Source organism: Temnothorax americanus, unplaced genomic scaffold, assembly GCF_048541705.1.
Source record: "Temnothorax americanus isolate GAGA-0224 unplaced genomic scaffold, ASM4854170v1 Scaffold35, whole genome shotgun sequence".
NCBI lineage: Eukaryota > Metazoa > Arthropoda > Insecta > Hymenoptera > Formicidae > Temnothorax > Temnothorax americanus.
This window is the reverse complement of record NW_027509496.1, coordinates 971,772-984,584: the sequence shown is the minus strand read 5'-3', so window position 1 is coordinate 984,584 and position 12,813 is coordinate 971,772. Positions and strand designations below refer to the sequence as shown.

General features: G+C 38.0%; 1 protein-coding gene across 1 annotated transcript; it reads right to left on the bottom strand.

Annotated features, from left to right (window-relative positions):
* Window positions 1–7,954: 7,954 nt before the first annotated feature.
* On the bottom strand, window positions 7,955–11,194 carry LOC143901662 (uncharacterized). Its single transcript, XM_077414087.1, has 2 exons — window positions 10,870–11,194; window positions 7,955–9,636 (listed from the first exon to the last, which is right to left on the bottom strand). Exons 1-2 carry the CDS (start codon window positions 11,048–11,050, stop codon window positions 9,131–9,133), a joined length of 687 nt encoding a protein of 228 aa, XP_077270213.1. The 5' UTR covers window positions 11,051–11,194; the 3' UTR covers window positions 7,955–9,130.
* Between the last annotated feature and the right edge of the window lie 1,619 nt (window positions 11,195–12,813).

The window sequence follows — 12,813 nt, the reverse complement described above, 5'->3', positions numbered from 1 at the left end:
TACCCAGATAGCACGCATGTCTAAAAGATGTCTAAAAGACGTCGTAAAGACATCTTTTAGACATCTTTTAGACATGCTGTCTGGGTACGTATTAATCCCAGTATATAATAGGTGTTTTAAGCTCTAAATCCTAAGAAATTGTTTAATCACAGTTGAATTTAAGGAGAATAATCGACTGTGATTGGTCAATTTCTTAGAGCTTAAGGCTTAAAACACCTATTATCGACTGGAACTTATACGTATTACGTACGTACGTAATACAATATGTAAAATATCGAATAGTAATTAAAATTGAAATAACTATATATTCAGCAAATTTCTAATTAATATCAAATAATTAAGTAGGACTCTCGATAATTAACAATAAAAATTAAATCTAGCCAAATAACGTGTGTTATTTGTGCGTGATAAATCAAACTTCGTCCGGACAAAGATGTAAGAAGAATAAATAAATAAATTTTGATTTTTTTACGCACAAATAACCGCATTGACCGAGAGTTCTAGACGAGGCTAAAATTAATTTTTATTGCTTTAATTAATAATTAATTTATAATGAAATATCTCCGCGATAATTCCACAGAAATAGATATGTGGATAACACGTGGATATCTAATGGATATATCCCTGGTGGCTATTTAATAGATATGGATATGTGGATCACACGTGGATATTTAATGGATATCCCTGGTGGCTATTTGATAGATATAAATATTTTTACATTTAATAGATATCTATTAAATATCCACCATAGATACACACACACACACACGGACTTATATGGATAAGTAGATATCCAGTGGATATCTATTAAATGTTATGCTCTGTGTGGGCATGTCCACCAAGTATCCACCACATGTCTATCACAGATATTTACTAATTTGTAACGACGCCGCTAAGCGGCGCATAATGGTAAAACCAACTCGTAAATAAATTTCTGTTGAGAGCGAATTTAAGCAGGTCCCCGGCGAAGCAAAATTGCGACATCCGCGGGTTTTCAAACTTGGCTCCTCTTTTAAATCTAGAGAAATAATATTTTTGAGATGTTGATTCAACGTTTATGTGCTTTATGGGGTTCTATTTGTATATAATGTACATATACCCACACAAAACTTAATATCTAATAGATATCTAATGGATATCTTCATGTATATCCATGATATCTACGAGATATTTATTAGACATCTCATAGATATTCATATGTGTCCGCAATACAAGATTTAATAAATATCCATAGGATATCCATAGCATATCTACTGGATACAGATAACTAATGCACGTCTACTGGACATTGACTAGATATTTGCCTGCATAATTATTTGATGTTTTTTATTTCTATATGTCCATTATATACAAATAGGACCCTATAAAGCACATAAACGTTGAATCAACATCTCAAAAATATTATTTTTCTAAATTTAAAAGAGGAGCCGGGTTCAAAGACCCGTAGATGTTGCAATTTTGTTTCGTCGGACCTGCTTATATTCGCTCCCAACAGAAATTTACTTACGAGTTGGTCTTACTTACATAGCAGAATATATCACCAAGATACCTGGAAGATATCTAAATAACGGAATATATGATTGTGCAACACTTGTCAAGATATCATGAGAATATCTCAGAGACATATGCAAGATTATAAAAATCCATGATAATTTTATCTCAGATATGATATCTGATATTCTGCATATATATCGGATATCTGTGCCTCATTTAAAAGCAGATATGTTATATACAACCCAAATAGTAAGAAGAAGAATTCTTTTTAAATTCTCGATTTATGAAATTCTTTTTTCGTATTTATTCTATGTTCTAAAATAATTCTTAAGAGTTAAAAAAAAATTATTTTTATGTCATTAATTCTAGTCTGTCTTCAGATGTAAAAGAAGTTCTGGTAATTTTATAGAATAGGGCTTTTTTCGAATTTTGATATTTTCTTGCGGCTCTCTTGGTAAAAAACTTTGTTGTGACTCCGACAGTGATAATCAATCGGGGGAGCTCAAAAATATGCACCCTATATATTTTTTTACCAATTTTTTTTTATTTTTGGTAATTGTATAGATGGCGGGAATCACCTTGGATGACCTTCATATTTTAGTATGTTGTCAAAGTCACCCTCCTGAGTGACTTTCGGAAGATTTCAGCCCGCGCTCGTTATTCGTTAAAAAGTTATTAACAAAAAAATTTTGGAAAATATAGCAGCTATTTTGAGTATTGGAAGGCATAAATGATTAATATATATGTCGAAATAGTTCAAGCATACACTTTGAAACCGATCACGCCTTTGGCGTATAGATTAGTGACGCGCTTTAAAAGTATTTAAATGTTTAAAGTTAAAATTATATATAAATTTAAACACTTGTTTAAATACTTTTAAAGCGCGTCACTAATCTATACGCCGAAGGCGTGATCGGTTTCAAAGTGTATGCGTGTACTATTACAATTAAATTGTGAATATCATGTATTTTAATAGAACAGAAATGTGGTAACAATACTGCTGAGACATGATAAGTGGGTATTTGAAAATTTTCTTAAAAAGTGTCCATATGTCAGTATCATAAGTATTGTATGTTTCTTGAATTGGCGTATTCGACAAAATTTTGTAAACTTTTGAAGATGTTTTATCATAATGCTAAAATTCGTCTGAAATACCGGATCGTCCCAACAATGAAATAATCGTCGAGCTCCCATTGGCCACAGATTTGTCACCACTATATCCATCTGTCACATATTAACGATTAGACAACTATAAATATTCAATTACTGTGATTATTAAAAGTCGAGGAATATACAATTTAGCCTTTCTATACGCTATTTCAAAATCAATTTTAGTTTTGTTCTATTGTAATATTCCAGCGAACACTAAGTTACATGTAACTTACATGCAAGGTACAATTTTTTACTCAACAATGTAAATGCAAATATAACACATCATGTTTGTGTTCCCATTAAAATAAATTGTGAATTTGTCATACAGCGTGTAATATACAAATCCAATATAAACTTCTCAATCATGGTAAGAATTTAAGAAATTTTTAGCATTTAATTTTTAATTGTTATTTAACTTTAATAAAAAACTATATCTTTTTGACAGTCTTTGCAGTCTTGAAATTTAGCAAAACATACATGAGAAAGCACCCAGATAGCCAAACGTGTCTGAGTAAAATTGCGCAAACCTGTGATTGCTTATGATGCTGGCAACTTGCCGTATATTTACTTCAATTGGTTTCGAGTAATTTAATATTTGAAGCAACACGCAGGCAACAATATATGTATTGCCAGCAATTTATCGGCAAGAGAGCAGCATATCAAATTTACTTAATATGACAGCATTGTGTGATTCTATGAATTATTACAGCAACATGACAGCAACAGCTCAAATTTTGAATCAGACGTTTTTAGATTGCAGCATAAGTTACCGACAAGTTGCTGGCAAGTTGCTATACAAAATTGTTATATCGTGAAGGCATCAACTTGCCGACAAATGCGGACTCAGTTGCCACAATTCTGATAGCAACACATACTATGTTGCCGGCAATATGCCAGCAACAATGCAGATACGTTGCTATCTGGGCAGATTATTTCGTGCTTTATTACAGATTATTATTATTATCCGGTAAACAAAAAAACATTAAGAACCATTTCAACTATATTGTATTAACGTTACAACGTTGCTGCAATGTAGTTGAAATGTTTCTTGATATGCTTTTCTTACTCTAATAGACATTTATTATTAGATATTTATTATTACTGTGTAACTATATTAAATTAAATGTCAAGTTTCTGTAAATTCTACAAAAACACCATTTAATTGGTTTATTTTATTATGTATTATAATATCTTTATGATTTAATGTTTATCGTATGTTTTAATTTACGACAAGTAAGGAGATATCGGAAGTGGTTTGCAGAGAATAGTAATTTGTGGTAAAGTATTCGCAACGCATTGCTTAACAATATACCTGCAGCATTTCAATTTTTACTCACAATTTATTTCCCTTATGATTTATGAATGATGTTCTGAAGATGCTTCCCTTGTTACTGTCATCTTTTGTTACTACATTGGTATATGTTAAATACAGGTCGTAATAACCAGATAATTCCTCTGCGAAACAGAAGGTACAGATATCAGTTTTAACATTGTACGTTGCTGTATTATTTGCAGATTTCATTTGATCAAATTTTAATTCCCGTATATGCAATCTGTCTGTGTGAAAACTTATATCTCGCGTTAGACGGTTGATCAGAATGGAAATTTTGCATTCACCGCGAGATAAAATATTACCATATGTGTCATGTAGATTTCATAGTGGAGCGGTATTACATCGTTCGATAAACGGCTTCCATATCTGTTAAACTATTATTATTTCTTGAATTTTCGTCGATAGTTAGCGTTGTCGTAATAAGAAATAGTAAGCTCTTTAATAATAGTATGAAGGGTTCCATGCCAAAATTCGTTTCATGTATCTGTACAAAAGATTTCTTTGTTAAATAACATTTCAAAGTAATGGTTTGTGGTTTATATGTAAAATCATGAGGCATATTTGTTAAAATAACTGCCGTGCCAAAACTAAACCGTGTTATGACTCATAACACAATTAACACAATACAACAATAAACATTACCATATGTAAAATATGGTTTATTATCCTAAATGTATTTAATATAATAAAATGTTATTAAACCATTAACACAATAATATTAATATGTTATGTGTTTCTTTATAAGATGATACATTAATTATCAAAATTTTCTCATTTTCCTCTACTTATCTTGTTCGTTAAAGCGGCGTAGAACATTGTCTATCATATATATCATTTAGCATATAAAAAAAGTGAAAGAAAAGGATACATTATATATAAAACCAGAAAGATTTTACTTAAAAATTTGAAATGTTTGAGTAAAAGATTTTAAAATAAAATTGTAAACTTGAACTTGTTTTTATGACAAAAAAAGAAAAGAAAGCAATAATAGCAATGTTATTGCTTATACCAATAATAAAAAAAATGTATTTAAATATATTTATTAGATAGATATATTTATTGACTCCCCTCAGGGTTGCAAGGCGTTTTGGAAGGACGTTCCCAACCCTTTACATACAATCTCTTAACCTACCTTAGCCTATCTTACATTTAACCTTACATACTAATTGCCCTGCCTATCTTTACACACACACACACACACGTTCGCAGGTTCCCTATCTCTGTGGACTTCCGTTTCCGTTTACAAACTCCTCACTCATCCTCTTTTTCTCATTCACTCCTCTCCTCCCCTACCTCCCATTCCCCTCCGTCATCTCCCCCCTCCCTTACTCTCTCTAATTTCCTCAGCCATCTCTCCCCCTCCCCCTTTTCCCCCAATACCTTCCCCACCGCTTCTTGCCATGATCTCCCTCCCCCCAATCTGCACAATCTTCCCACACATGTTCCCACGTCTCCTCCCCCCTCTACACACCCTGCACACTCTTCTCTCCTTCGCCATCCAATGCTTCACCCCTTTCATACCACCCCCCAGCCTGTATCTAGCCACCCTCTGCCACCTATTTTCTCACCAGTTCTTTTTTAAGTACTCCGGTATCCCCTCCCCTTTTATCATGCCATACCACTTGTTAAATTTTGCCTCCCCTATCTCCTTCCACCTCTCTTCTCTTTGCATTCTTCTTTCTCTCTCAAGCACGTCCTCCCCCCTCCACATCCCCTCCTCCTTCAGCTCCTCCACCTCCTCTATCCTCCAGCCCCTGCTTTCCGCCGCTTCTTTTCTCTCCTCCTCCCATCCCCCCTGCTCACCCCTCTTTTCGCCCTCCTCTTTACCTCCTCCCAGCACTCCCTTGCCAGCTCCCCTCCCTTTCCCTCCTCCAATTTTTTCTCATACCCCCATGTTCTCATGACCGCCCTTTCTCTTAGTTTCTCCCTTTGTAACTCCTCCCTAATCATATATCCCGGTATACATCTTTCCACTCCTAACATCCACCTTAAATATCTTTCCTGCAATCTCTCTATTTCCCCTCTTTCCCTCCACCCCCATATTTCCACTCCGTAACTTATCACCGTCCATATCAACTTATCAAACAACCATATTCTCCTACCCCAATTCTCCCCAAACCTCCTCTTTCCGATCCCCCATACTTGTTCCAGCAACGCCGCCCCTCTCTTCGTCCTGTTTTTTACATGTTCATCCTGCATCCCATTACATTTTACTACATATCCCAAGTAGCAGAATTTTCTCACCTCCTCAATTATCCTACCCTTCCACCTCCAACTCACCATTTTCCATCTTCCTCCCCCTTTTCTGCATCTCATTACCTTCGTTTTTCCACTGTTCAATACCAATCCTTTTCTGTCCAAATACCCCTCCAGTATTCCCATCATTCCTTTCATATCTTCCTCATTTTCCGCCAACATCGCTATATCGTCTGCATAAGCCAGTGTATATATCTTTCTCCCTCCCAGCTTTATTCCACCCCAGCCCCCTCTTTTCAGTTCATCGTCAATGTCCGCCAGCAGCAAGGTGAACAGAATTGGACTTAACGGACACCCTTGTCTGACTCCCTTTCCTGTCCAAAATCTCTCTCCCATCTCCTCTCCCACCCTTACTCTGCATATCGTCTCCCCCAGCAGTTCTTTACACCTCTCCACCAATCTCTCCCTTACTCCCCTTTTTCTCATGGCTTCCACTAGAATCCTCCTGTCCACCGAGTCAAAAGCTGCTTTTAAGTCCACGAACAGTACCACCATCTTTCCTTTCTTCCCATTTACCTGCCTGTTTATCAGGTAATTTAGCTCGTAAATGTTGTCCGTGGTCCCAACCCCTCTTCTAAACTTTGTCTGACTCGGTGGCAGCAAGCCCTTTTTTTCAACCTCTTTCCTCAACTTTTCCACACTCTATTACACACTTCCCATAGCCATTCTTTCACTACCTCCCCTCCAAACTTCCATACCTCATTTGGAATTCCATCATTTCCCATCGCTTTTCTCTCTCTAAGTTTCCTCACTACCTCCCCCACCTCTTCTCTCCTTATCTCCTCTTCCTTCTCCTCTTCCTTACTCTTCTCCCTTCTTCTTGTTCCCAACACCACCTTCCCATTCACTCCTCCCAACAGCTCTTTAAGGTACCCATCCCATTCTTGCATACTAATTCCCTCATTCACCCTCCTTCTCCTCTTTCTCTCCCTGTTTACCACTTTCCATACCTGCCCCTCCGTCCTGACCTCCTTTACTTCCGCTTCCCATTCCTCCACTTCTCTTCTTTTCTTCCTTTCACATAGCTTTTTGTATAGCTGTTTTTTCTCCCTGTAACTGTCCCCCTCTCCCCCTTCCCTTTTTTATTTCCTTAAAATGTTGCCAACTCTCTTTTTTCCCTCCCTACATTCCTCATCCCACCAGCCCCTTCCTCCGCTTTTTTCACCCCTCCCATTCATTTCCCTTAATACCCCCCTTATCCTCCCATTCAACCTTTGCCACTCCTCCTCTACTCCTACTCCCCGAGCTTGCCTGTCCCCCATTAACTCTCTAAATTTTTCCCTGCCCTCTTCTGACCAGTCCCCTCTCCCACTTCCGCTCCTTCCCCCCTTCCCCTTAACCATACCTTCCTCCCAGCCTTCCACCCACGCCGTCACTGGCTGATGGTCTGAATTGACCTTCTCTTCTACCACCACCCGTTCTACCATTTCCCTTGTCCTCCTGTCCCCTAACACGTAGTCAATCACCGACTCCCCTCTTCCCCCTGTATACGTCCATTCTCCTTCCTCATCTCCTCTTATTCCTCCGTTAAAATTTGCCCACCCACGTTCCCCCAAGAGTCTACACAGCTTTTTTCCCTCCCCATTTACCTTGCCATCCTTCGATCTCCTCTCTCCTTCACCCCTCTCTTCTTCTCCCTCTTCTACGAACCCTCCTTCCTTTCCGGTCCTTGCGTTAAAATCCCCTCCTATCAACACTCTCAGAGCCTGTTCACACGAGGCGGTTTTGACGCGCGGTTGCCGCGCGATTTTTGCCGCGCGTTAACGTTCGCACGAGCCGCGCGTGGCCGCGCGCTGTCGCGAGGCGAGGTGCGACAACGCGCGACGACGAGCGTCTAAGATAGGCTTTGCAGCGCTTTAAATCTTCCGCGTTTTGTGCTGTGTTAGATTTTATTTCTTTACCATGGAAGTGGAAGAAATAATATGTCTTTGGATTCTATATTGTCGCCACAAACGGCGTAAACAAAAGCAAAGACGATACTGGATACATCCTTTTTTAAGGGATAAACTTACACACGGCAGCTTTATAACCTTATATCCAAAACTGAGAGAATTTGAACCAAAATTCTTTAACTATTTTAGAATGTCTATTAAATCTTTTGACAATTTGCTAGAGTTAATTAAAGACGATATATCATCAACTGCGAACATAATGAGAGATAATATTTCACCAGAAGAAAAACTCGTAGTTACATTAAGGTAAGTTTATTTTTGTTAAATGTTTTATACATGTTAACATATTTATTCTCATAGTCACAAACGGCGTAAATAAAAGCAAAGACGATACTGGGTAGATCCTATTTTAAAAAATAAACTTACACACAGCAGCTTTATAACTCTATGGGCCGATTTCACAGTCTCCGATTAACTTGATCCTCCGATTAAACTCACTCTTCGTCTCTTTCTAGGGGGACAGTTAAAAAAAGATGCAGAGTGAGTTTAATCGGAGGATCATGTTAATCGGAGATTATGAAATCGGCTCTATATCCAAAACTGAGAGAATTTGAACAAAAATTTTAGAATGTCTATCAAATCTTTTGACGATTTGCTACAATTCATTAAAGACAATATATCAAGAAAATTATTAAAAAAGATCGATAAGTTCTTTTTGTTAGGCAAATTATTAAAAAAGGTCGATAATGTCTGATTGTGAGGTGGAGACGGCAACTGCTGGTGAAAGGACTGTTGTATAATCTGTCGATGAAGCAGGCGATGTTGGTGATGATGCAATTTGATGCAGTGGACTTGTCATATTGTCTGGCGAGATTGGCGGTGGAGGTGTTGGCGGTGGGGGTGTTGCCAATGAAGGTGGAATTTTATTTAGTGGAGCAATCGTGTTACCTACATTGTAATGAATATTTGGATATGGATAACTGGATGGGTATGAAGGTTGCATTTACGACTGAATTGTAAATGACGGTTTAGGTAAATATAAATTCTGTGCTCGTTGGATAGTCTCCATAATGCTAATTTTTATCATTAGTCGATGTTCTCCAGGTATTTTCTTCAGTTCTTTGTGTAATGATAAACAGAACAGTTTATCTTCATCTTCATAAGATTCTTCTTGTTTTTGCCTAGATAACAAACTCTTTTGTAAAATGTCTGAAAAATGTTTTTCAGTTGCATTTAATTTCATTTTTTTGGTCTTCAGAGAACGATCAGTTTCTTTATGGCAACTCGGATCATCTTCATTTTCCTGTAACATCGTTTCAGTTTCATCACTAACAAAATTGCTTGTTGTTTCTTTGTGGCTGACAGATTTTTCCAAAAATTGCAATCTTGTGTGATAGGTGTTTGCAATCTGTTTCTCTGCTCCTGAGCCTGATGGACGATTTTTCAGCTTCTTTAATTCCTTTGAGTAACCATCCCTTATATTTTTCCATTTATTCTGCAATTTTACACCTAAAAATATATAATTAGTGTAAATATATAATTAGTGTAAATATATAATTAGTGTAAATATATATTAGTTTTTAAAAAAGTATCTATAAACGTTACAGATATATCACAAGCTGTGAAATTAATTGTAAATACAACTTTCTATTTAACATTCTTCTAACATTCAATCATTTTATAGATATAATGGAAAAAATAATGTGTTAGGGAGAAATTAACTTTTAGCTTCAATTATATTCAAAGTTACGTAATTATGTACTAAATTCCTCTTTTTAGCTAACTTTTAAATTATTTACTTTCTTACAGATATTTTTAGTTTCCAGTTGCTCTTTTGCTGAGTTGCATTACCAGTATCGATTGGGCAAGTCTACTATCACGATTATAGTTAAAACAGTGTGTGCAGTAATTTGGGAAAAATTAAAACCTATATGTATGCCACAAATGACAAGAGAGAAATGGGAAGAAGTTGCAAAAGGTTTTGAGAAATATGCTAATTTTCCACATTGCATAGGTGCTATTGACGGGAAGCACATTAGATTAGTAAAACCTAATAATACAGGTTTATTATATTATAATTATAAGAACTTCTTTTCTACCGTGCTATTAGCTGTATGTGATGCTAATTATTGTTTTATTTATGTGGACATTGGGGCATACGGAAAAAGTAGCGATTCAGCAATATTCCAAAATTCATCTTTATACAAAAAGCTCATGCAACATACATTAGATATCCCTAATCCAAAAGCTATATCCAATGTTGACAGAATACCTTTGCCATACGTACTTGTTGGAGATGAAGCATTTGGAATTTCAGAAAATGTCATGCGTCCTTACAGTGGAAAATTTCTAAGTTATAAACAAAAAATTTTCAACTATCGATTATCAAGAGCGCGTCGGTACATTGAATGTAGCTTTGGAATTCTGGCAAATAAGTGGCAAATTTTTCATAAACCCATTAATGTAAATATAGACTTTGCAGAGAGTATTATACGTGCATGTTGTGTTCTACACAATTATGTCAGAATCAGAGACGGTTATAGACATGAAGATTTATCTAATGAAACATCGTTCATAAACTTTAGTGAAGAAAATACACCGTAAGAAAGTTTATCTGCTAGGATTGCGAGAGATAAATATGCACATTACTTTGTCAACGAAGGTAAATTGGAATGGCAAGATAGTATGATATGAATTGATATATGTACATTATAAGAAATAAACAAGTTATAAACAACTTACCTAACAATTTCTTTTGTTCCTCGGTGTTTCCAGCAGTGCTAAATATTTCAACAATTTCTTCCCAAGATTTTTTCTTTTTTATTCGATTTCTATAATCAGGACACTCCATATTCCATATGGCCGGTCTTTTCTCAATTTCGTCAATAAATAGCTCGGTATCAAGCAGTTTGGTCTCCATCATTTAATCTCAATAGAGTCCGAAACTAAACACAGCAAGGTTAACCTAACCAAACTTATCGCACGCGTTGTCAATTGTTTTGTCGTCGCTCGTGTCGCTCGTATGTAGTTCCGCGTGCGCGCGTATCCGCGCGTTGTCGCACCTCGCCACGCGCGGCTCGTGCAAACGTTAACGCGCGGCAAAAATCGCGCGGCAACCGCGCGTCAAAACCGCCTCGTGTGAACAGGCTCTCACTCCCCTCTTAATCTCTTCCACCCATTCTTTCAGGTCTTCCAACTTCCCGTCCATATCCTTATTTATATATACTCCCACTACCCTCCACCACTCTTTTCCAAGTTTCACTTTTATCGATACTATCCCTTCCTTATCTTTTTTTGTCTTCTCTCTTTCCATCTTAATCCCTACCCTCACCCCTAATATCATTCCTCCTATCGCCCTTCCCTTCCGGCTCTTCCTCCCTGCTCTCTGCACTTCCCATACGTAGCCTCTTCGCATCTTTTCTTTTATTCTTTCCCACCCCTTACCGTCCACCCACGTTTCGCATAACACCATTACGTCCCAATCCTCCAGCTTTTTCCAAAATTCTTTATCTTTATTTGTTAGCCCCGCCACATTCCAAAAAGCCACCTTATAAATACTACTTCTTTCCCCTCTCCCTCTCTTCTCTCCCTCCTCTCCCCCTTCCTCTCCCTCTCTTCCACCCAGTTCCTCTCTCTTATCCTTCTCCATTTCTGTTCCTCTTTCTTCCCCCCCTACCCGTTCCCTCTCCCTCCTCTACTCCCCCTGCCTTTGCTCTTCCTTTCTTTCACTTTCTTTTCCCCTCCCTTGCTCTTCCTCCCAGCACCTCCCTCTACCATTCCTTAGCCCATCTCTTACCTCATCCCACACCAACCATTCCCCCTCTATCCATACCCTTCCCATCCCTATCCGTACCCTTTTACTCTCTCCTCTTGCCTTCCATGCCACTTGGTTTATCTTCCATTTTATCCTTCTTTCCCCCCATGTCAAGTCTTCGTCTATCCTCGTATTTTTGTCTCTCAATTTCCACTTATTTCTCATTATTTTCGCCTTCTCTTCTTCACTTCCTACTTTCACCACTGCCATACCCCCCTTCTCTCTTCTCCCTGCCTCTATTTTTCTAATCTCCTCTATCTTCACCTCCACGCCTATCTTTTTCATCACCTCCGCCACTCCCCTCTTTATTTCTCCCGCATCTTCCTTCACTCCTTTTATCAGAATGTTTCTTCTCCTTTCTCCCCTCTCCTTTACTTCGTACCTCCTTTCCAGCCTTTCCACCCTCTCCTTCCAATCAGCCTCTCCCCTCACCACTTCTCTCAACCCTCCTTCGCTTTCCTCTCTACCTCTTCTTCCCCCCAGACCTTCTCCCTTTACCTCCATCTGCATCCCCTCCAGCTTTCGTTCGATGTCCTCTATTCTTCTCTTAAGCTCTCCTCTCTCCCTTCTCCACATCTCGTCTCTCTCCTTCAGTTCGCTTTTTATCTTCTTTACTTCTTCCATCATTGCCTCCTTTTGCCCCTTCGCCACCTCTCTTATCTCCTCTCTCACTCCTCTTAACCCCTCCCTCATCTCCACCCTTATTCCTCTCAACAACCCCTTCACATTCATATCCTCCCCCCCTGCCCCCCCTGGTGGCGTTCTCACCGTCTTGTTACTTCTCTTCGAGAAGTCCTCGTCCTCTTCCCCCCCGCACCATCTTCCTTCTCCATTTTATCCCTCTTCCTCTTAAACAGCTCGTCTATACTCCC